We start from the raw sequence: 26,534 nt of genomic DNA on the forward strand, positions 1-26,534 counted from the left end.
TATCACATGACATCAGACGAGTTCCAGGGTCAAAATTGATCCAGAGGGGTAAATAGTTAATCTTGACATATATAAATGTTTTAGTATAAATTGTAAATTATAATTGATTATGTCTCTAGAGTTTTATTCTAATTAGATTAGAGCTTTTACTTGACAAAAAAAAAAAAAGAATTTAGAGCTTCCATTTTTAAGATTGATGATAGACTCAATTTTATACACGGATATATTTAAATATAAATCATTTAACTCACTTTTAGTTAGAACTGATTCAATGAAAATCAATTTTCATCATTGGAGATTCTAACACACTAAAATCCATGTTATGCTTATGCTTTTCTAAAACCTTACTTAACAGAAAAGCCAAGGTTGTAGATATCATTATAAAAGTGTTCTGTACCTAACAGAACGACTAATTCAGATGTAGTATTTTAATAGATAATAGATTGTGTGCCGTGATTAAAATCATATTCTATTGACCTTTTCCATTATTTAACCATGGCCAATTTTTGTCTTATCACTAAATAGATTATCATGATTCATGTTTTTTTTTTGAGAGAAAAAGGAGATTCATGTTGGTTGGTCCATATAATAGGTTTTGTTATCTTAAAAAGGTTTTATATCATTTAAACAAATAAAATTATACTCAAACTTTTTTAAACTTGGTCAAAACGTAAGAAGCAAGATAAGAATTTAAAAAGACAATTAACCTTAAAAAATCTATAATAGATATGTCAAAACTAAACAAAGTCTAACTTGATTCCATCTATTTTTTCTCACCCTGTCACCCTTATCAGTATCTACTAAACTTAGCTCTCAACAAAACGAAGTTAAACTCCAATTTACATACCTTCCATGCTAAATCCTACAGTTACAAACGAATTTCACTATCTAGTTTTACATTATGTTAAAGAATAGAATGCCTCGAGGAAAATTACTGCGAATTTGCCTGCATAATCTCGAGTTATTAGCATTTTAATTTTCAAAGAAAGCTGGGATTACAAAGAACCTTAACAAAGTAAACTGTTATTCCTTCAGTATAACAAAGGAACCAAGACACAAACACGAAGTCACCAATCATAGCCTACACATTGCTGTGTTTTTTTTTTTTTTGTGAACCAAGAGTAAATAATGCAGTATAATTATATGTACACACAAATAGGTTACAAACAACCATTCACTTAAGTCCTAAACCCTGATTATAGACTAAATTGATCCACATAAGCTAGCAGAATAGAAAGCTTGAAATGGCCACTTCCATGATTTACAACACCAATAAACTAGTTCACATTTCAGAACTATCCTCCTCTTCAATCCCCTTTCTAATTACACATTTCATTTCATCAAATAACAATGCATTCATTTTCCTACAGACCCTAAACCAGCAAATTTAAACTATTGAAAAAATAAATGGGGAAATCCAAATGAGAAACCTAAAATGTAGTTGAGTTGACAAGGTTATTGTTCCTACCTCCTGCAACCCGATACCTCGTTCGAGTCAACCCACTCGATTCAAAAAGACTATCAAACTCAGAACCATCTTCATCATCACCATCTCCAAAACCCCTCATCTTCTCCAACACCCTTTTAGCCTTCTCCCTTGCCCTATCTGTCCCTGTCTCCTCAATCACCCTCAAAACCTCCACAGCATTCGCTTCCTTCGCCAACCCTTTAAATCTCAAACTCCCATGACTCAATGCATACAACGCCGCCACACAATTCTCCCTTGTCGCCTCGGAGTCCAGCTCACTCCCCCTCAACAAACTCACCAAACAATCCACTGCATTGGCATCCAGCATTGCAGTCCTTCCCTCCACACACATTGCCAGATTACACAAAATCAACAAAACCCTACTCGCCATTGTCCCGGTCATCACCATCGAAAGCAACGTCGGAACCACCCCAAGTTTAACCATCTTAACTCTATTACTCTGAACCAGCGTTAAATGATACAGCGCAAGCGCTGAATCATGCCTCGTTCGCTCAGACTCCGACCTCAGCGCGTGCATCAACGGCTGCAAAGCACCAAGAACACCAATTGCCATCTTATTATCATCATCCAAAGCCAAACTAAACAACGCACCCGCAGCATGTTCCTGCGATTCACTGAACCCCCCTTTCAACACATCAATCAGAAAAGGAACAAATCCTGACCGCACAATTCTCATCTTGTTCGATTTCTCCAACGAAAGGTTGACCAACGAAGCAACAGCGTTGACCTGAACAACAACGTAACGCGAATCAATCAACGAACGAATCGACGATAAAATCCGCGGCGTGCATAACGAAACCCTAGCTTCTTCTCTGTTCCTCGTAATACTCCTAAGCGAAACTAAACCTTGTTCTTGTTCAAAAACCTCTTTACTCTTCAGCTTCTTCAGTAAAGTTTCTTCTTCTTCCGAAACAGGAACGTTAGGGTTTTGAACTTCGATCTCAAACGATGAAGATGAAGAAGGTGAGAAACACGTTGGACGAAGAGTGAAAGGTAAAGGCGTTCCAGGACTCGCTGCGATGATAACCGATTCTTCTGAAGAAGATCCCGAGTTGAAATGGTTGCCACGTGTACCTAACTCCGTCACGGCGTGTGAGAATATCACCGGAGGATTCTCCGCCACCGCGTTTAACAGTTCCTTTTCAGAAACCCTAATAAGATCCTCTTTCTCCGCCGTCGCTGCCGTCATTTTTTCCCTAACAATATTCTCCACGGTGGAGTAATCTGGCGCGGGTGGGTGTACAGTACGGGTTTTATCGCACCAGTTTATGATGGTAGTTTTGATGGCGAGATTGGTGATGACTGTTGAGAAATCGGGTCGGGTTCCGTTTTGCAGGACTGGAGTGAAGTTTAAATCGGTACAGACTTGAACGGAGAGACGTTCGAACGTTTGACCCGAAGAGACTACGACCGGGTCGGACATTAATGAACCGGTAATGGGACATAGAAACTCTTTAGGAGGTTGTTGTTTGGATTGAGAAGAAGAACGATGGAAGGAAATTTTCCACCTGTGTTTTCCATTGCCACCCATGACTGTTTTTTAACTTATGAAGCTGTTGTTGTTGATAGTGTTTTGGTTAGGACATAGGAATCAGGAATATAATAAGAAGCATAACATAGCATGTGAGATTGTGTTGTGGTTGAAATTGTCGTTGTAGTTGCACGTGTAGGGTAAGAGTGAGACTGGGTATTTAACTTCTTGCGTGTGTGTGTGAGAAGAAGATGAAACTGATAGAGAGTGTTCGTGAGTTGAATGAGTATTGAAGGTAGAAAATGGAAACAGAACAAAATTATTGACAGTGGCACGTTTGGGGCTGGAAGAGAGGATGGGATGAGGTTACTTTTGGATTTTAATGTTCCCACTTTTGTTGTTGGCCTTGTTTACTTTTCTTCTATTCATGTTGTTTCGTGCTTTTTCGAGGAGGCTGTTTCTGAAACTTTCAACGTTTTTATTTCTCTTTATTTTTTGACAGCTAATATACTGTCTCTCGTGATAACCACAACTCTCATAAGTCAATACTCATATACGTCGCTGCTTCCTTGTTTTTCGTTTTTTATTTTTTTTATTTTATTCACTTATCATCCCGTCAATTGAGTAAAAAATTGTAAGTTTTGTCGATTACTCTCTCACATTAATAAAATTTAGATTATCTTTTAAAACTGTACAACGTTGAACAAGTTACTCTTTCCGTCAAATTCTTTTGTTAATCATGACATTTTGCAAACACTCCATGAAGTTTGCACTTATGTGCAAAATACTCCTTGAACTTTATTTTTTTCCTTATACTTAACTCAAAATATATTAAAGACAAACAATTAACAGTTAGTTTTACTATTTAAGTTATTTAAGACGCATTCTCTGCATTATCGTGATAGAAGTTGGTACCAATCATAGAAATATAAAAGAAATAACTTACTTTTATTGATGATACAATATGAATATAAGATATCGGAAACCGATACTCCACAGATACGTACTTACGAAGTATCGGAATTAATTATTTTAATTTTTAAAAAATATTTTATCTTATACTTTATAGATACACAATGATACTTATAAGATACTTCCTAGATACATGTATCATAGAAAAGATGAAGTGTAAAAAAGTGAGACAATATAGAAATTCAGTAGAGATATATACGATTCAATTTTAGATATGCATAAGTATAATTGTTTCTCGATGAATCACTTAAATGAAGGTCACGAGAGAGGTGGTTCAATTAATCAACATTGGATAAAATTTGTGTTGAATGCTTCTCTCGATATCCAAACAAATGAAAATATAATATGGTTTACAAGATAACTTTACATACACATAATAATGAAGGGTAGTCAATGCTTATTTTCTTCAAGTATTTTACATACATGTAAATTTTAGTATAAATTTTTTTGTTAGCGTATCGTATCCTAAATTTAAAAAAAATCTCGTATCAGTGTATCGATATCGTATCGTACCCGCATCCGTATCCAGACTTCAAAGAACAAAAGTGAACAATTGAACGATATCAATTGTTGTGTTACAATTTATAGATATTGTCAATTTCTAAAATCACGAGCTTATATAAACAACTTCTAGCTTACATGAAAACGGTTAAATTTATATATAATGTCTTTTGGTATAAGAGTAACATATAAATATGTAATATTTAAGTGATTGAATTCAAGTGGTTAATAAACTTTCCTTAAGACCATCTACAATAGAGAGATCTTCCCCTATTAAGCACCATTGTAAACAGGCACCCTCTTTGTGACACCAATGATTATGGTGCTTATGAAGGTGGGTGCTTGCAGAGGCACCCTCTCTCTCCTATTACTCATGGGTCTCACATATACAATTAATTCTATTTTTTTATATATTTAATTATTGTAGTATTTTGATATTAAAAAATATTTATATAATAGTTGTAAATAATAGTTGAATTTGATTTAAAAAAAAAATAGTTGAATTTGAATTTTTTTGTAGCATAGTGTTGGAAATTTTAGTTGACATTTCTTGTATTCAATCACTCCTTAAAAAAAATGTTATTTTCTTAATAATTTATAATTAAAATATTTCAATATTTTAAAATTATATAATTACGAAGGAGTATAAAAATTATTGTTAAAATATAATGATATAGAGTTATTGTTGGGATCCAATTAATAATTATTTTGAGGTGCTTGGTTGGAGAGATTGGATGCTTATTACGTATTAATTATAAAACGAATGACGTGTACAGTCGAAACTCATTTAAACATTCAAATAAGATGCTGCATTGTGGATCGTCTAAGTGAAGTATTCGATTTTTGATGAACACATTTATTAAATCTACCTCTCGATCGATCTTCAATTAAATATTCACTTTCCTCTAAAATCCACTTGAGGTTAAAAAGCACGTATAGATATGTAGTGGTTATGTTATACACCTCCAGAAACACATCTTATTTTAAAACAATAAATAATATATGGTGTATGTTACTATCGTATCTGTTACTCTCATTGTATGCTTTGCATAAAAATAACTAGCAGGGCTTTCAATAAAGTTGGGAAGTGCGGCGGAAAGAGCAACTATTTGCTTGTACACTTTGAAGATATCAATATATGCATGTATGTAGATACGTAAAATGCCATTTATACATATTGATGCACCAAAATTTTGGACGATTATAAACTTTTATTAGTGCATAAATGTAGTAACCAAATTGGTTTTGATTGTCATCGTTTAATTTATTTTATAATGAAAAGATAAGCATAGCATTAGTCACAAATTTTGCATGCGTGACTGATCTTTGTTCTAGTGCTAGCTTTAGTAAAGTTTTAATCTCTATAAGATTAAATCTGCCCTCATCTTTTTTTATTTTTATTTTAAATATGCAGTTACATTACATAAATTATAAATCATTATATTGGCAAAGATCTATTGCGTAGAAACATGTCTTTGAAATTCTGATGAAAGTTGACTAAGCATACCTTTTTCTGTATCCAAGGAAATTCAATATTATTGTGTTTTTGCAATACTTATATAACACAAAAATGTTTTTTTAATAAACAAAATTTATTATAGTGATTAAAAGGGATACTCATAACCAATTACAAAATAACCATGCTAACATTGCGAAGACACAACACAATAATAGTCGATATAGATCCATCTATTTGAGAAGGCTAACCATGTTGAATTGTTGAATGGTAAAAGGCGGCAGTCAACAAAAAGTGGCTTGAGTGGAATAAAGGTCGCGATGCATTTGCGAGATTGGAATTTGCGTTATCTAGCCTTTTTCTTTTGTTAATGCACACCCTTTATTACTCCTCTATGCCATAATTTCACTCTACTTGTAGTAGCTTTGTTCTGCAATGGAATTCTCTTGAGCAACTTCCAAAAGACCAAAACTCTATTCCATCCTGTTTCCAAACACACTTGTTTTCATTCGAATACCGCAGGCTAGCCACCTTAGCATTTCTATTTGATGCAAGTCTATATACATGAGGAAATTTTAAATTTAAAGGTTGCTGGCCACACCACTAATCATTCCAGAAGTAAATAAATACTATAACCATAAATTTAAAATTATAGCTACACCTGAAATTATAGCTATAATTGAGCTACACCTGAAATTTATTATAGCTCCGCCCAAATATGTTCATATAATCCTGTTTAGACCAACAAGCATGAAGACATTAAATGTTGAACTACCAAAAGCTGACTCCACACTTGTTACTCCAACCATGCATACAATCTTGCAAACATGGTGTGGTTGGGTATTGGTCCCTAAACAAAATTGAAATATATCATTGCAATTTTTTTTTTTTTTTTTTTAAGAATTGAAATTAGTGTTTTCTTTTAATTATACTTTTAAATTTTAATAGAATAAAATAGTTGGGACTATCGCATCAAGGATGACAACCACATCAAGGGGTAGGAGCAATCAATTATCCCCGAAGGAGAAATAAAATCATTATCATGCATTGACCAAAAGGATACGAGGGCAAATATGTGATCCATTTGGATGCTTATATCCACCTTTGAGAGCATAATCATTTCATAAAGACCTTATTTCTTTCCAAGTTTCGTTCATGAAAGCTTCAACCTGAATAAGCCAAATGAGGTAATCTTGAGTCGGGAGGTTGCAACTTGAATTTCTTCGTTGTTTTCTCATTAATGAACCATTCACAAGAAAGTGGAAGATCTGGATCCACCATTCAAAAAATAAAGCTTTGGAGAGAGAGTAGCATGTGTAGGGATAAAGAGTAGCATTCTCACACATTGGAGAGAGAAGATGAAGCCATTTTTTTCTCAGAAAGGATCAAGAGATTTGAATTGAGAGGAGTTTATAGAAAGATCAAAATAAGTAACATAGTGAAAAGAGGAATCTCGATTGAGGATATTTATAATAGAAAGGTGATTTGATGATTATGAATGAGAATGACTATTGCTTAAGTGTTGTGTTATTTCAACAAGCATTTTAATGACAATTTTTAGGACAACAATGAATTTATAAAGAAAATGAGGTATTGACACAAAAATCAAAGCAATAGAGAGAAAATAAAAATATAATAAAAATATGAAAGAAAAAGTTATCATAAAAGTTGTCAAAAAATGATTGTACAAATATCATTTATTATTGTTTAATTAGTTTATAAGATAAGGTTATCATTGCGGCAAGTGAATTAGCACAAATATTAATGACTTACCTACTTTAAGTCGAATAAAAGGTTTTAACAGCTAATTCCATGCTTTTAAGTAGTAGTGATGACATTGTTCACAAACATCCATTTAATTTATATATGTTGCATGATCTCATCGCGCAAAGACTAATTGATAATGCAACACAAGGGAGCATTTGCTTACACCTAAAAATAATTATCCTCTTAGTCGACATTGGGAGAAAGACAATTAGGGTTAGGTGGGTAAACCTCCTAGTCAATGGAAGGTGAATCTTGAGGATCTTAAATTGAGTTAAAACTTAGTAGGACTAGATAATGATGCTGAAAAATATGCTCCATGTTTATAGCGCCACTAAATGCAAAAGTGTAACAAGAGAGGAAACACGTTTGTGGGAGAGTTGTGTACCAAAAATCTTGTCAACGGATCATATCGTGAAGAAGGAAGTTGAGAGCCGACCGTGGGGTGTCACGATATCCTTAACAAAGGAAACTAACACACTTTTCAAATGCAATATTAATTACTTTTTTCAAAGAAACAAAACATAAATAATTAAAGGTATAATAGAAGAAGTAACATCAATATTTTATTTGTAATGTAAAGCGACTTATAATTTTAGGACAATATTTTTTTCCAAAGCGACTTGTAATTTGAGAGGGAGGGAGTACTACTTTCATCACTCTCTATTCAATATATTTTACTTTACATTTATGATAACGATGAATGTATCAAAACTATTTTTCTTCTTTTAATTTAGGGTTAAATATGTTTTTGGTCCCTACATTTTATCATTCTCTGACAAATAATCCTTACATTTCAATAAATGTTTTTAAAATCCCTACATTTTTCATCCGTTAGCACAAATGGTCCCTGGTGTCAATTTTCTAACGGAAGGCTGACGTGGCAGATGCTGGACCCCAGTTTTTTTATGATGTGGCAAAAATCAGATACACATGGATGTATATGTGGCAGTAATGGGTCCCACACATTAAATTAATGTAAATTAATAAAATAATTGTGTTAATTTGTAGTTAATTTAATTAATTAACACAAAAACAAAATTAAAACCAAAAAAGAAGAAATTGGAAACTCTACATCTTAGAACACTAAATTTTCACAAACTCCCTTCATCGAAACACTAGTGGCTCATATCACCACTACCCTCACAAACACCTCCAACAACAACTTTTTCATGCATAACATTTCACCAGATTATGCTACTTTCATAAGCATAAACCCTTTTTTTCTTCACCTTTCCCTTCTAAAAATAACAAACACTCACAAACCTTTGTTTCTACTGCTTCACCAGATCGACCCAGATTATGCTACTTCTTTCCTTCCAATAAACAACCACCAACACCGCCAATTCTAAAGCCAAATTTCGACCCAAACAACAAATAACAATGTTGTCGCAGCTGGTCCAACAAACAACAATTATTATATTCCTTCCTTCCTTCCATAGCGGCTGTCCAACAACAACCACCACCACCGCCGTTGAATACAGAAATGTTTTCGCAGCTGAAAACAACATCGTTGTGGAGATGGAGGAGGAACAGAAAACTGAGGAATGAAAAGGGTTTGGAACAACACCACACTTATATTTTCGGCCTCTGGTGAAGGGAGAGATTGAAAAGGAGGAAGGGGGAAGAAGATAGAAATTTGGAATTTTTAGAGATTGGGAAATAAGAGAGATGCGAGCAGGAAGAAGAACAGTTTCAGGAATTTAGGGATTTGAATCAGAATCCCCAATGAAATGGGTTAGATTCATGGGTCGGGTCATAATATCCATCCCATTGGGCCCAATCCATTAAAAAACTGTATCAACAAAAAAAAAATCCCCCACATCATCAATCCGTTTGGTGATTGGGCATAATTTGACGGCAGGGACTATTTGTGCTAACTGAGAAAAAATATAGGAATTTTAAAAATATTTATCGAAATATAAGGACCATTTGTCAAAGGAGGGTAAAATGTAAGGACCAATAACATATTTAATCCTTTAATTAAATCAGAAGTAGTATAATTTAATAAATATTAAAATTAGATTTTTATCAACTTAACTCAGTTTGTAGGACATTGCATGATATACGTAAGGTCGAAGCTAATTGTTTTTATTTTTTTGAGGAATATGGAATGAAAGGTCGGAGTTCAAACCTCGACTACCTCGAATAAGAAAAAACAATATTTCTTCCAAAAATGAAAATAAAATTCAATTAGTCTCAAACCGATTTAAAAAAAAAAATTTGAGCAAAAAAAAAATCGAGAAATTAAGCATTTGTGCAGAAGTCCCCGATCGGAATGAGCTACTAACTAGTGAAGTTTAGGTCACTTCAGCTTCTTACCTTCAATCGCCGCCGCCTTCGTTGCCGTCAGCTTTCTTTCCGGCAACAGTTATTTCTCACTATCATAACGAAAAGGCATGAGTGAATGAATAAACTATAGTTTCTAACTTCAAATCATAGCGAGTTTTTTCACCATGCTTTCTCGTTTAATTCCCAAAAAACCCTCTCACATTCTTCGCTTTCTCTCTCTTCCATCCAAAAACCCTAATTTCCCTAATTCCCCAATCAATCCCCATTTCACCGTTTTCCCAAAACCCTACTCCAGCAACAACAACAACAATAACAACAAAGATCCGTTGAGTGTATGGAAGGATTTCGGAGAAGCCGAGGAAAAATTTAATAAATTGTTCGACGAAGAAAGTGGAAATCTTGATGGGATGAATGATGGTGAAGGAGGGGAGAGAGTTAGGAAGGAAGTTGATGATGAACAAAAATGGTATTTGGAAGAAAAGGGTATTGATAATGAAGATGAAGATGCTTTGTTTAAAGGAATTGATAAGGAAACTGAGGTGAAAGATAGTGGAAGTGGTGATTTTGGTGACCATATTGGTGTTGGAGCAGATAATGTTGATGAACCTTGGAATTTGAAAGAAGATACCGGTGATGTTTTTGGTTTCAAAGAGGATGATGATGTGAGTAAGGAACAGGATGTTGGGGAGCTTAATGTTGTTGAGGGTCCGAGTCAAGAGGAAGTTCAGAAGCTTGAGAAGGAAGAGAAAGAGCTCATTGCTGTTCTTGAAGGTTTGGTTTAAATCCCTTTTGTTGTTAGTTTGTTATTTGCTAGTTTTAAACATTGTTGAAGGTTTGGCGTGTACCGAATTGATGTACAGTTGAATATTTTTTTAGATATAATTTGAATGTGAAAGTTGAACTTGAATGGAATTGAAAGGTGTTGTGGTTTATTGAATGAAACTGAATTACTGTCACTGTGAGTGATTTCATGTTTTTGCTGTATTGTGACTACAGGAACGAAAGCTTTTGGTGACTTGATTGCTGCTTCTGGAATCACCGACGAAATGCTTGAGAGTTTGATCGCGTTGAAAGATCTTAAAGATGTTGATGGGTTGCCACCTCTTAGTGAAATAGAGCAAATGCGCTATGAGAGGAATACTGGCATATCCACCAGAGGTGAAATGGAGCGTCTAAAGCAAGAAGAAGCGGCCAAAGCTAGAGTGAGACAAGTAGATGATAAGGGACGTGCCTATGGAACCGGAAGGAGAAAATGCAGTATAGCACGTGTGTGGGTTCAGCCTGGTAACGGTAAATTTATGGTCAACGATAAAGAGTTTGACGTCTATTTCCCTATGCTCGATCATCGTGCTACTCTCCTTAGACCTTTCTCTGAGACAAAGACATTGGGGCTCTGGGATGTTAATTGTACCGTGAAAGGTGGTGGTGTTTCAGGTATGGTTAATGACTTTTAAGTTTTATTTACTTTTGTTTATGTTTCCTGAAGTCCTATCATTAGCATAAATTTCTATCATATTGATTTTTTTTTTTTCCTCATGATGAATGCCTACATTGGTAATTAGAGTTTGGGGCAGTGTTGTCAATCGTGGATTGCATGAAATAGTGATTTGTTTAAATGCCGCTACTCAACAGTGTTATAGCGGTGCAATAGCCGCAATTTGACAATGTTTTGTACTAAATAGTGTATGGGAGAACAATAGTGATTTTTTCAAATTCTGCTACATTGTGGCGCTATAACCCCTATTTAACAACACTGGTTTAGGGTATGGCGACTGTAGAGTATACGGTATGCTGTCTGCATGTAACATAGTGCATGCCACTCTTCAGGCATATTCCGTGCATGATACAGTACAAAATGGCATGCATGTTTGACGCTTAAAGTAGTGTTGAGATTATTGAGAAAAGATCATGTATGTGTAGATTCAGTGGTTGGAATAAGTCTTTCCAAGCATACAGCAGACAGGTATTTGCTTAAGAGATTGGAACAAAAAGCAAGTTTTTAATTAGTGAGAATTAGAAGCATCTATGTCTGATGTGTTTTTCTCCAATGAATAAGAAAAACAGAGGAGATGGGGAGTTGGGTTAGAGTTAGAGACTATAGGCAGGGTAACGGGGCAGAGATGGGTTACTGGTTATTAACTTATTAAGCATTTATATGGTGCAAGAAATGTGAACATGTTTATGTCTTATCGCTTTTAAAACTAGTTTAGATGTAACCAACAAAAAAACTAGTTTTAGATATAAATGATCCAAATGCATCTCTTGGTCTTTTCTGCTTTCAAAATTGTTTTTAAGTTTTGATTCAGTACTTTTTAAGAACTAAGGACCCGTTTACTTTGAAGAACTGTGTCCTGTTTTCATTTAGATTTATGAGTAAAAATAGTCTTCTATGAACTACCATATGCTGAACTTTCATTTTTCTACCCCATAATTGGTCGTGAATAATTGTTGTAGTTTGGAAATAATGAAACGACTTTTTACTCATTTCCTTTATCTCTTTCTTTTTTCATATGGATGCTCATTGTGATGTTTGCAAGAATAAGTGAGCTACTTTTCTTCATGTGGCATGATCAGTTTGGCCTGCTTTTATTTTAAAAATGAAAATCTAAAACAATTGAAGTAAATGAGGCATAATAAAACTGAACTAATGAAACCTGTATTTGTCATGTTAGAATATGCCTTTGCGATATCATTCATGAATCTTGAGCTTTCTTTTATTTTGATCAGGAAGACTGTGCATGTAAATGCAAGATATAAGGGAGAAAATATTTATGAACTGGATTTTCCTCTGTTTTGTGTTTGCTACAGTGTTCTCTGATTTGAAAAATATGAACTCTACAAGGCTGTTGTATTTTAATTTCCTTGACATTTTTTGGTTTTATTTAGGGATAAAATGTTCTGCCTCTCTAATTTTGACATTTAAATGTTTTAACTTTAATAATTCTCCAAATACACACTTATATCCAACTTCCACCAACAATCAAACAATAAAGTAAGCGTGCATAACAGAAATTGGAAAAAATGCTGATCTGATGATAAACTGTCAAAGTTCGAAAGTTTAATTCCAATTCATTTTTCCCTTTGTATTATCTTAATCCACGATACCTGTTTCATGACAATAGGGCAAGTTGGAGCTATACGTTTGGGTGTTAGCAGGGCTTTGCAAAGTTGGGAACCAGATTTGCGGCCTGCACTTAGAAGTGGTATGAACTTATCTGTCTTTTTATACTGATTTGTTTTTCTATACCTTTTTTCATGTTAATCTTTTACTTGTGGCTATGTTGTATATGTGCTTCCGCATTGATGAATCACTAAACTATTTTGTCCTCAAAATTGATCAGTCGGCTTCCTGACGAGGGATTCAAGAGTAGTAGAAAGGAAAAAACCTGGAAAGGCCAAAGCAAGAAAAAGTTTTCAATGGGTCAAGCGTTAAAAGAGTATCATTTTCTGGATGGCATTTTTTGTTTGGAATTTTGCAATCCTCAATAATTTTTTAAACTTCATTGATCTTTGTACTGCATCACATGTGATGTTAATCAATGTTTGAATTTCAAGGACACTAATGATAGAAGATTTTGTTCACCTTAGATTTGTGTTATGATGAGTCATTCACGCTTTTTGGAGAGAGCTACTAGTTGCAATTTCTTATATTAGTCCTAACTACATAATGAATATTATATAATGGAAAATTGGTCTGTTGTATTAGGGATATGTTATATCCATTCTGCTTATTTTTGTGTAGTTATTATTTGTTTTTGGTATACTTGTACTATTTATGTTTCAATTGGGAACAATTCATGTTATCTTTTTAGTTAAATAAAAGGAGCCATCATTACATAAATCTTGAGGCACTAACCACATTTCCTCATATATATGTTTGGCCCCTAATCAAATTCTTATTTAGGATTCCAATTTTGTCGATCAAATCCCTTAATCTAATTATCCGCCTCGTTACATGAACATATCATTAGAATAAAAGTAAAATAAGGGTCTTGTTAACCATTAGGGCAATGCTTAAGGAAACCAAAAGTAGCATGTTTGCATTGATTTCAATAACATTTTAACTTTTAAAAAGTTAAATTTATCACTTTTCATCATTTTCCAATGTTATATTTCTATTTTTATCCCCTTATCCAATTGCCCAAGGGCAATGGTTAGTATTCTTCATAAAATAAACAGTCGATTTAATTCTGCCTAGTTACAACCACAAATCATTATGGTGTAAATATTATTAAGGGTCATTTTAACTTATACCTTAAGGGCACATGTTAAGGAATCTAAAAGGAGCAACTTTGTATTGAGAAACATAATATTTTAATTTTGATAAGTATATTTCTATAATGAGTTTGTTAACATATGCCCTTGAGGGCACAAGTTAACATTTGCGTATTATTAATGACAACAATTTCAACACATAATAATCATCCTCATCACGTGCTGTGCTGTAAGAGTAAACTCAGAATTTAATTCTTTGTTGTGCTGCTTTGTTTGAATAGGAAGTATTTGTGTAGGTGTATGCCTTGGTTGTTATGTGGCTGCCTTGGCCTTGCATTCATCTCTGCATGCTGCAAATTTAACCACAGCTAAAATAGTAAATCTGCATCTTCGATCTTATGAAATTTGGAAGTTTACATTGAATAAATGCACATTGTTGAGGTACTTACTTACATCATGCACTCCACATTGTTGAGTTACTTACATAATGCACTGCCTGCCTCGAAAGATCCACTTGTGCTTTTGAATATCTGAATCAACAGGGTTGTTGGAAATTCCAAATCAACGAAAAATACTCCCATAATAATTGGGGAAAACAAAATTGCATTTAGGGTAGTTAGAAGAAAAAATGAAGAATTTTCGAAAGGTAAAAGAAGTAACTAGGGCTGAAAATGAGTTAAATGATTCAAACTTGATTTGGCTTGACTAGATAAGATAAGTTCGGTTTGATACTCAACTTTAGTCAGCCCGTGAATTAATATAGTTTAAGTTCAACTCACGTAATTTACGAACTCAATCTTTAGGTCAACTTCAACTCAGTTGGTTGATAAACCAAATTAATTAAGTTCTGAACTATGTTTGAATGATTTTGTTCGTCACAATTCATATTTTCTTATCAATATTCCACATGAAGATTGTTATCAATTTTGCACATGACACCTTCAGTGCAAGGAGGAGTTGTGAGTGAGCCTACATATCTGTAATATATCTTGGCAAGATAATATTACTCTCTTCTTCGTCAACCATGTGTTTTATAAGCACCAACCACAGCAATCTTATTTCCCTTACGATTTGGACTTACATGTACCATGTGCATCTCTAAGTCATATTCTAATCAATTTAAGATGAAAATTCACGTAAGCTATGGAACTTTTACATATTGAACCTCATTGTGAATCACGAGTTTAACAATGTATGCACCTCTATGACAAATGAAAGACATTGTCATTATAACTGAAGTTTCAGGTGTATCAATTGGTTGTACTTAGAAACGTTAGGTGGAGCCACAAACGTTGGCAATGCTACCGTTTGCGAAAGTTCATTTGGTCTATATTGGCATGACCTTCTAGTTGTTGATAATGACGGTTAATCAATACCACTAAGACTTTTTCTAGACCTCAAGTGCATATGCCAAATACCATTTTGACCTGGAGAATTAATTTTTTCAATGGTAAAGGTTATATTGTTTCATAAGACGTGCCAAATTTGTTGATGGATCAATAATTTTATTATGAACCGGTTGAAATCCTCAATTGTGACTCCCTTTTTCTTCAAGCAATTAGCGCTAGGAAAGAAACTCTGCCTTGAACTGCGGGTTTCTTAAATGCTTCAGTAGAGAGTTAAGTACAATTGTTTGGTTTTTGCTCCTAGACTATGAAATGCATAAAAAGTAAAACAAAGACATATTGATAAAAAGATAAAATATCAAAAATAGTTTTGTATTTAATTGGATTTTTTCACAATGTATAGAATAGTTATTTATAAGCAAATATATTGGTATTGGACAAAATAAAGTGGCCTACAACAACAATGTCGTCTGACCCCACTCGATTAATTTTGCGGTAGTGAGTTAGTTTTTCTTATCGAGGGTTAAGCTTGGTTGGCAGCTTCATTCTTTACTATATTATTCGTTGATAAGGTCTTTAGTCCACAACCTTCCCATGAACCCCAACCATTTGTGACACTAAAACATGGAGCATGAGTTTTAAGCCTCATTATCCATTCTTACCGAGCTTGGACTCTGCCTGCGGCGATCCTCGTGACTCATGTCCTCATCAATAGACTTGAGAAAGAACTACATTTCCCCAACTTGGTTATCTTAATTCTTTATTGTCTATTATATGTCGATATCGGCTAACTAGTTATTTTTAAATGTAAACATTAGCATACTCATAAAGTGTTGACACGCACACAAACGTGTGCCTTTGCAAAAACATTATTATGTAAGCATGAAATGTTTTACTAATCATTTTATGGCTCAAGTGAGACACGCGTAGATAAATTCCTTCACAAAAAGTTGCACAAAGATATATAGTAGGCCATGCATGGATTTTCACTGGTTTAATGAGGTGAGTTTGTGATGTCATGGTTTGAAATATTTTCAAACCGAGGTTAGCCAGCTTACATTTCTGTCTTATGTACTTTTTTTGGGTTAGAAATGCATCTCTCGTGTCTGTTTAGTACTTTCAAAGTCAATGTGATGTTTATCACATAAGAAGGAGTATTCTACTAGCAAAGTTATCTACATTAGAAACGGAAGCATTGGAAAAATGACTGCTACCTAACACCTCAGCTTCTTCTCCACTTAATAGAGAAAAATTATTTAGATGCTCGAATTAATTGAACATAGATTGATATTTGACATTAACTTAAGTTTTTTCTTTTGAAAGATTAGACATTTGACATTAACTTAAGTTAGAATGTTTGTTTTATATTTTAGTGATTTAAAAAAAATTATATTTTTATTTGATAATTTTATATTACGTTCTTATATAACGAGAAAGTATACATATTAAAAAAGTAAATAATAAATATTTTTGAGTGTTTCTATGTGATGTATGTATTTTTCAAAAAGTTCTATAGAATTTGAGCTTACTAAAACGTAAAAAATATTTGAAAGAGAGGTTTTAAAAACCAAAACTTTATGTTATTTCATACATAAAGCCTCAACTAAGGAGCTTTTCATTCTGCCTCAAGTCCAAGGTAAACCATTTTCAAAGTATTGTCTTCTTTGTTCTTGTATGATCCCCATAATATGATCCTTTATAAAAAAACCGTTTAGATGGATAAAAAAGTATGTGTTGTTTATAAACTATTTTAACTTCGTTTATAAAATAGGAGGTTCTATCTATAACTTCAAGTGCAACAACCGGTAACATAATAGGAGGTTCAATCTTAGGTGGCAATTCATTGAAAGCATCAACGAGAACATCTATTACTCAAACAATGTGAAAGCATGGTCAGAAAATACAACCAGTTTATGTACTGGTGGTTTTCGGATTATAGAATCCGGATCACCTTGTTGATTTCGGGTTTAAAAATCCGAATAGTGCCAGCACAGATTCATTGACGTGATCAAAAGGAAAACGCTTAGAAATCAAATGAGGGAGGTTTTATATAAACATTACCTTTGCATTCAGACAAAAATGATGTAGTAAACGCCCCTTGATGACCAGATTGCTACCCCAAATCACTTTTTCGTCCAAAATGGTGTGTTTTTGGAGGATGTAGGGAATGTTTAGTGATAAAGGTGGTGAACTTTTGCTAGGTTTCGGATGAACCTTATATATTCAAACATTTTGGATTGTACAATTCGATATTTTTCCCACTTTTTTAAAAGGGGATATTTCGGATTATAAATTCCAAAATATATAAATAAAATTCAGTTTGTATAATCCGAAAGTTGTTTCACCATATTTTTGTCAAGGATGGCTTAGTCATGTAGACCTTCAATTTTTTTAACACATTTAGATTTTAGAATCCAAACTTGGTTCAGAGTCTAAAATCCAAACAAAGGGTAATTTAGAAATAAAATAGGGTGCACGAGAATGCTATAGGATGGAAAAAGTAAACGCCTAATCTAATCACAGTTAAATTGTGACACATGCGTGAGTTAACTCACACTGAGAATACACCTGTGTGAGTTAACTCACGCTCGGCTATTTTGACGGGGATGAGCAAAAATAGATGGGAGATGAGCGGTACTCCAAGCCATGAGCCGACCCCGTTTGGGCTTTGCCCTCTTTTGTTAAAAAAACATTATTAACTTATTGATTTAAGACTGTTTACTGCATAAAATCTTACAAACACGTTGAAACATTTCGAATTTTAGAATACGAATAGCGTGCGCGAAAACCATATAGAGTGGAAAAAATAATGACCTTGATCTAATACCAAAATCATAAATTTGTTAGCGTGCCCCGTAATCTCACTTCTAAAATAGTTTTTTCTTGAAAGTAATATAAAGTTTCAATGAATAGAAAGACTATACTCCTAGATCTTAAATACAATCCATTTTGTTCAATTTCATTAAATAATCGATGTATTTATCTATATTATAAATAAATTATTCAATGAATTTGTAAAAAGAATCTTATTTATAGGGTTAAATATATTTTTTGTCCCTATAAATATGCCAACTTCTCATATTAGTACCGCTTAAAAATTTCTTCAATTTTTAGTCCATAAATTTTTTACTATCATCACTTTTAGGTCATACTTTTAAGTCAGGTCATGTGTATTCTTCATATTTTTGAATAAAATTTTGCAGAAATGTTTAAAATATTATAAAAATCTCTCTAGAAAAAAATTTATAATTTATTAATAAAATATGATTTTTTTTGTTGTTGAGATTTTTATAACATTCTATATGGTCATAAAAAATTTCATTTAAAAATACGAGAGTTACACATGAGTTGATTTAAAAGTAGAACAAAAAATGACGATACAATTTTTTAATTAACTAAACGACAATTTTTTTAGGGAAATTAATATTTTTTTTAATATATTTATCATCAGGAAAAACATATTTAAACCTTATTTATATTTCAAAATAGAGGGATTATAAAGATTTGCTCAAAGTAGACATTAGACAACCCTATGTGCTTGAGTTGAGTGTGTGATGGATTAGAGGAGGGAAGTAACATTGAAAAAAGATTGATGGTTATTCCATTCTTGCTCCCATGAAACACACAAAGCAAAGAATTGTATGTCACTTTAATTATGATCATGCAAAGTTTACTACAAATGTCCTGCCTAACATGCTCAATACACTACTCTTCCAAGAAACCACTAACCATGTGGGGTGAAGAATCAGCAGCTCAACAAAGTTCTGTCTCTTCTACAGTCACAAGTGTACGTACATTAAAAGGTAATATAAATATATAAGTTGACTAAAATAATTAGTAATTTAGCAAATAAACATGTATAATAAATTACAAAATTAATGAAATATATTTTTTAATTCTCTTAACAAATCAATGATATTAAAAAAGTCAAATTCTGTCAAATCAAATTTCTTAATTGAAATGTTAAGTTATAATATTTATATTTATATTCACACTCAAACAACTTTGGTCAACAATGAAGATTACTACTAGCTTGTAAAGTCATACACGAATACTATTATGGGAGAGTTAGTGACACAACCATCCCAGTTACAAACATAATTTTAATTATTAAATCACTCAATTAAAAGGCCATGAAAAATTAAAATTCAACTTATAAATAACCAAAGGACACGACACGGACACTGATATGTCGACACATTTAATAATTTAAAAATGTTACATAATTCAGTGTAATTACAAGTGTCGGATAAGACATATGTCTGACACTGAGACACACCTAATCTGAAGAGTGTCTGTCCTTCCTCCAATACAAATTGAAGAAGAATTAACCATGGTAGAATTTAGATAGCAGGAACAAAAATCTGCCAAACCTTAATGTCACAGTCCAAACTACCACTATAAACTAGAAAAGATGGTTCTTCTGATTCAGAGTTATCATCACAATGTTCAACTACTGCAGTTAAACACTTAACTGAACCTTGATGCCCTTCCAAAATAGATAAACAACAATAATCTCTACCAACACCTCTCCAAATTCTTATGGTTTTATCAGCTGAACCACTACACACAAAATCCCACACAACAGCTAAACACAATATTGAATTTTTATGTCCTCTTAATGCACCAACCAGAACCATTTTTCCATTTTCGTCGTCGTTGTCGCCATCTTCTTTCTCCCATACCAATATTGATCTATCACAAGCACCAGAATACAGAATAGATTCATCACTGCTCAAAACCAAAGCATTGATTCCAGAATTATGTTTCTCCAAGGTATCAACAAGAGAATGTTTGTGTTTCTTTTTGTTATGATCATCACCTTGAAGATTTTTCCACACTTTGATTCTTTTATCAGCTGATCCACTGTAGAAAGTTCCATCATAAGAAACAACAACCGCGTTTATAGCATCATCGTGTGCGTTGGTTATTGATTCCAAACAAGTGAAATCTTTAGTTCTCCAGATTTTGATTGTTCTGTCCCATGAAACAGAGTACAAAAACTTTCCATCTTTAGACAGAGCAAGTGAAGAAACAGTGTCCACATGATGAACCCACGTGCATTTTTTGTGTCTACGAATTTGGACATGGTTTTTTGGGATTAAGATTTTGGATGCACGGTCACCAAGTGTTGGAAGTGTTGCTACATGAGTGTATTTTGTTTGGTCGTTGGTTAGTTTCCAGACACGGATTTTACGGTCTTGATGAGCACTGAAAAGGGTGTTTTTGTTTGATTGAATTACTAAGGATTTAACAGCACCTTTTCCTGCTATTACTTTATTGTTGGTTGTTGTGTCTTCTTCATAGGTGGTTCTGTTCCATGTTGTGATTTCTCTGTCGGATGAACCGGTGAGGAGGAATTTGCCGAAGAGAGTGAGAGAGGATGTGTAGGAAGAGTTGTTATTGTGGGATTTGAGGGTTGTGATGAGGTGGGAAGTGTGGTTGATGTGGGGATTGTGACGAGGGTTGAGGGAAGGAACTGAGAGGAGGCTGCGTTGTGAAGTGAGGGAGGTTGAGCCTAATTGTTGAGGTTGAAGGTAGTGGTTGGAGTGAGATGAGGAAGAGCCACTGTCATAGTGATATTCCATGATTCACATTTGTAAGGTAATGAATTGAAAATGGTGTGGAAGAAAGCGAAATGGATTAATATTATATATATCAATGGAAGGTGGATATGTTATTATATAGTGCATTCATATTCAAACATGAAATTATCCTATTCATTGATAATGAAAGACAAATAGTTTGAAAATACTCTTTTATCCATTATGAAGCATAGACACTTATAATTATACACTCAAGTAAATTTTTTAAATTATTACCAATATTAGTGTGTCTCTGTCAATGTCGTGTTTGATATATGTATCCGTACTTTATAGACTATGAATCATCTTTCTTTACTTATCTTTTAATCGGAACTCTAAATTAACTTGACCTCTTTTCAATAAAAATTAGAGTCCATTTCTAAAAAGGATCGTAGTATTAAGACATAAACTTTTTGACACTCTTTCTAATAAGTTGATATTCAAAATGTTCTAGATCGGTTAGAAAGCCAATCCAACACTGACACATGGACAAAGAGTCCTTCGGATTAAGACACGCCACCATAGTTAGCATAATAACTTTGGTACACACCACCTCACTGAAGCATGACCCCGTGCACCCTACATCGTACACGTGGCCTCTAACGACCGCTGATAAGGTGCCATATTTCACGGGATCTGTTAGCGCCTCATTCCTCTATATAAGGGAGACTTAGCGTCACCCTCAAGGTACGATTCATTTCCCACACATTTTTGTACATTCAATCTCATTTCCTACTGACTTGAGCGTTGGAGTGCTAACGTGTCTGCAAACACCCTCCGTTCCACCGCGAACACTTCATCGCCACCGCATCGTTACAGTTGCTTCCACCCGTCTCTACCAGACATATCACAATCGGATCTCACTAAATCACATAAGTCCACATAAACTTAACGAGACTCATTTAAAATCCAAAACCAATTAGAAGTACCGTGTTGAGAAGAATGTAGTAGAACATGTGATGTTAGCATAATTATATCGGTATGTTCTTTTGTAAAAATCGCTCAAACAAGATTAAATTGTTGATTGGTGTTCCAATATAGGACCAAATTGAATCCAACAGCAATATAAATTGAACAATGTTGATTGCTACGAAGAAAATGTAAAGCAAAGGTAAAAAATGTGCTTCCTTAAGTTTTTTTTGAAGGAAAATGTGCTGCCTTTAAGTTAATAATTATCTTTTAGTATTGTTAACGAATGTTTCATAAAAAAATTATCATTTAAAAATGTCTAACACTCGTTAACATTTCTTTTATCTTTTTATCACCTAGTCATTTACCACAACTTTATATACCTATGCATGGTCAGTTTTAAAAACAATTTGGTCAAATTTCGTGTTGAGTATGTTGGTGACGTATGGCAGAGCTCTTTTAAATTTTAACTCTTATTTTTTGGGTACAAATTTTTAACTATGAGATATTGTGTTAATCTCGTATTTGTTGATTTTTAGTTTATTTTAATAACACTTACTTATTAGGTTAGAGCATTGGCATTGCTAGTGAATTTTTACGAATGCCGACGTGTTTCTTTTCAATGAAATTAAGGGAAAGCTTAAACTTCCACTTTTCATGGAAAACTTTTGAGGTTTGACCGACCAATGAAAACCATTCTCAAGATATTTGCTATGCATTTGCTCGGGACATTAAAGATTACTCATTAGTTTAATGAATACTCACTCTCTTTCTTTTTAAGTGTCTTTTTTTAAGAATTTTTTTTTTTCTATTTAATTGTCATTTTCAAAGTTCAATACAACCTTAAATGTTGTTTTACCAATATTATCTTTAGTTATTTATTGCGGAGAGATAAATATATGAAATGAGATGTTAAATGAACAAGGTCATTATAATAAAAGTATAACTTATTGCATCAAAAGTAGTAACAATTGTTGATTGTCTTGATTTGTGTAAAATGTCAAAAAATGACAATTAAAAAGGAACGGAGTTAGTATTATTCTTTACTACATTTCATATGTTCAAATTAATATAATTGAGGTTTGTTATTCATAACATTAATTTTTGGTACATTGTACATTGTATATATTTGTGTTATTTAACATAATATAATATATTCTTTTAAAAATATAATATATAATTATATGTTAATAAAAGCTGAATGAACCAATTCAAACAAAATCACATTTTGTAACCAAAAAATAAATAAATCAAAATCACATTTAATCATGTTAGATTTTTTTTTGAGAAAACAATGCATATGCATTTTAGTTACTTTTTTTAAAGGTATTATATATAACTCCATAGCATATGAAGGAAAAGAAATTTATTATTCAGGCCATGCATAAAACCAACTCATACTTTAGAAATCAGGCTGACATAAAAAATCTTATAAACAAGTGTATATATTAATACACATTTAATCTTGTTAAAAAATGTAACCAAAAATAAAATCTTGTTAAAAAAAAGTGCGTATATATTAATACTTTAAAGTTTAAAACTGGTAACCAAGTTGTTTGGGCTCCAGTGGCAAAGAGCTCCTTCCAAGGACGTACCCGGAGAATATCGGGTTCGATTCCCAGGGGGAACAACACTTGGCCAGTGCGCATGCCTCTACGCATGAGCTGGATTAGTCGCCCACTTTTGGTGGGTCGGAAACCGATGCGAAAGAAAAAAAAAGTTTAAAACTGGTGAGTTTTATTTAAGCAAAGCCTTGCTAAAGACTAAAGTGCCTTAATCCCATTATTGATAGAAGTAACTGTGATATCCTATCCTATAGGAAATAATACAAGGTAAAGGCGAGCAATTCTTAGGATCAGGCGAAAGGAAGAAGTATAATCTCTATGAGCTTAGCTCCCACTTGTTAGAGACAATACATAATATATGTAGGGGGTTGGGTTCGATATCCGAACACCCCACTTATTCTTTTTAAAAAGGTGAATTTCTAACCATCAAATTATTTAACAAAAACACGAAGAAAAAAAAGAAGAAGCATAAATTAGGGTCATCCGTGCACCTAAAAGTCGAAAAGGAAAAATAATAATTGTATAGTTAGGCCATGGATAGGAACTTATGGGTCTTTGTTGCCGGTATTTATCTGGACTGGCATGTAAGTTGGCACAAACCCATGAAAATTTTGATAAACTTTTGAGTCTTGTAAGGTTTCTGGGGTTCATGTGTTCAAAAGGAGTGAGAAATTAATTTATTATACTAAGAATTAAGAGAAAGTAAAACATATCAGCCTAAAATTAGGTATTTCTAATCAAATGCAATTGTACTTTAAAAGCATTAAACTAAAAGTTAAAAGGAATAATTTAAATGGCCATCTAGATTTGGTGGAGGATATTTATCTAAAAAGTTTTAACTTTCTTCTACCAAAAGAAAAATGTCCTTAGCTTTCCTCATAAAATATAAAATTACAAGTCTTAGCTTAATGGTGTAGATTATTAGGCAATGTATATTATTGGGTTGCAAAAAGAGTGGTAGCAACATAAGGATTAGGATCTAGTAGCGGCACCACCAGTAACGGATGACAATTCGAGTCATTTGTTTTCTTATGTCTTCCAGTATTGCATTCCATACTGTACTCTTGATAAAGGGGGAGCACTATTTTTGAACAAAAGGTATATACTGTTTTTGTCTAACATAAACATAAACAAATAGATTACTCTTGCATCATGCATGAGCCTACTTTCTATAATTTGATCAATAATCACATACTATTTAATTTAATTTAACGGGTTAAATATATTTTCAATCCTTATAAATATACCAACTTTTCGTTTTAGTCTCTCCAAAATTTTCCTTCAAGAGTACAGTATGAAATTTTCAATATAAATTTTTTTTAGTCCATATAAAATTTTCAATCACTACTTTTGGTCCCTATTTTTAAGTTAATTTTTGTATTTTTAATGAAATTGTGTAGAAATGTGTAAAATATTGTAAAAATCTTTCCCAAAAACAAAATAGATTTTTTTAACAAAACATAAATTAAATATGAATTTTTAACCTCCAAAAATATAAAAATTCATATTAAATTCATGTTTTGTTATAAAATTCTATTTTTTTTTTTTGGGAGAGATTCTTATAATATTATGAATTTTTTTGCAAAAATTTATTAAAAAATATGAATTTTAAATATGAGTTTACTTTAAAGGAGGGACTAAAAGTGAAGATGGAGAATTTTTGGGGACTAAAAGTTGAAGAAAGTTTTTAAAGGGACTAAAATGAAATGTTGACATATTTATAGGGACCAAAAACATATTTAATTGTGAGAATTATTGATACAATAGTTGCATAAGCTTAGTTTCTATAATTTGATCGATAGTCACATAATATTTTATTTAATTTAATTGTAAGAATTATTGATACAATAATGAATGCAATATTATGCATGATACAAAATTTATCTTTTTTTTTTTGAAAGACCATAATAATATTGCATTTGTGTATTTTATTTTACCATATTCATTTTGCTCTTCAATTTTTTATATTTACCTTTTATTCTTGTGTGTTTTCTCTTTCTTTTTCAGTCCACTAATAATCTCTCTCTCATATATATTTGGCTAAGACAACATACATACCGTATAGTTTAACTATAATGCTTGTGCAACGTAGTATGCCAATAAATTACGGTATTTTTTTTAAAAATTATTTACTTGTATTTATTATTTGAACTGCAAAATGATTTATTAGAGAAAAAGTACGATTGATACATGATCCACCAAGCGATGAGAAGCATAAGAGTTACCTAACCTAACAAGTTACACACATAATTATTTAAAATAGAGAACCAAGAAGAGGATTTGAAAAACATTCATAACAAATGCACATACCCTCCTTTTTTGAGGTAGAAGCCATCTCCACGAGGTGACTTTAATATCATCTAATATATCTTCTACTATTGGTTTCAATTTTCAAAGAAATATTATTGTTTCTTGCCTCCTGTATCTTCCAAATGGTTGTGTGCTATATTAGCATTAAACCTTTCGGATGCTTGTTACTTGACGAGGAGGAAGCAAAGGTGTCCAAAAGAGAGGTAATAGTCCCGGGAAAATCACACCCCTCCCATCCATTTGAAAATAAGGTATCACATCAAGCCGGAAAATTTATAAATACAAAACAAATGGTCCTCCACCTCCAAAATCTCTGGACACCACACACAATCTACGACCCTACCATCACAAATACTCACCCTCTTTGCTATAGATTCCCTCGAGTTGGTAAGGGTTTGCACCTTAGATGGTGCTATACTTCTCCAATTAGATCTTTTTTTTTTTTTTTTTTATGAATTCTCCAATTAGCTCTTAATGCTCTTCATGTTGCCGTAGACAAATTCTTATCCGGTAAGAATTTCTTATTAAGGACCACAAAGATTGAATCGATAAAATATCGAAATGATCAAGAACTCAAATTGCTAATGATAATCGAGAACCCACATATAAAGAGTATTTTTACTCTTGATAAAGATATTTTTTTTTTTATCAAGGACAAA

General features: G+C 32.9%; 3 protein-coding genes across 3 annotated transcripts; 1 reads left to right on the forward strand and 2 right to left on the reverse strand.

The window, feature by feature from the left end:
- Window positions 1-1,007: 1,007 nt before the first annotated feature.
- Window positions 1,008-3,445, reverse strand: LOC25489555 (U-box domain-containing protein 38). Its single transcript, XM_013605579.3, has one exon. It carries the CDS (start codon window positions 3,018-3,020, stop codon window positions 1,431-1,433), a length of 1,590 nt encoding a protein of 529 aa, XP_013461033.1. The 5' UTR covers window positions 3,021-3,445; the 3' UTR covers window positions 1,008-1,430.
- Window positions 3,446-9,865: 6,420 nt separating this feature from the next.
- On the forward strand, window positions 9,866-13,748 carry LOC25489557 (30S ribosomal protein S9, mitochondrial). The gene is made up of 4 exons (XM_013605581.3): window positions 9,866-10,716; window positions 10,942-11,379; window positions 13,068-13,148; window positions 13,287-13,748. Exons 1-4 carry the CDS (start codon window positions 10,110-10,112, stop codon window positions 13,376-13,378), a joined length of 1,218 nt encoding a protein of 405 aa, XP_013461035.1. The 5' UTR covers window positions 9,866-10,109; the 3' UTR covers window positions 13,379-13,748.
- Window positions 13,749-19,510: 5,762 nt separating this feature from the next.
- On the reverse strand, window positions 19,511-21,138 carry LOC25489558 (protein JINGUBANG). Its single transcript, XM_013605582.3, has one exon. It carries the CDS (start codon window positions 21,092-21,094, stop codon window positions 19,850-19,852), a length of 1,245 nt encoding a protein of 414 aa, XP_013461036.1. The 5' UTR covers window positions 21,095-21,138; the 3' UTR covers window positions 19,511-19,849.
- Window positions 21,139-26,534: the final 5,396 nt, after the last annotated feature.

Source organism: Medicago truncatula, chromosome 3 (genome assembly GCF_003473485.1).
Source record: "Medicago truncatula cultivar Jemalong A17 chromosome 3, MtrunA17r5.0-ANR, whole genome shotgun sequence".
NCBI lineage: Eukaryota > Viridiplantae > Streptophyta > Magnoliopsida > Fabales > Fabaceae > Medicago > Medicago truncatula.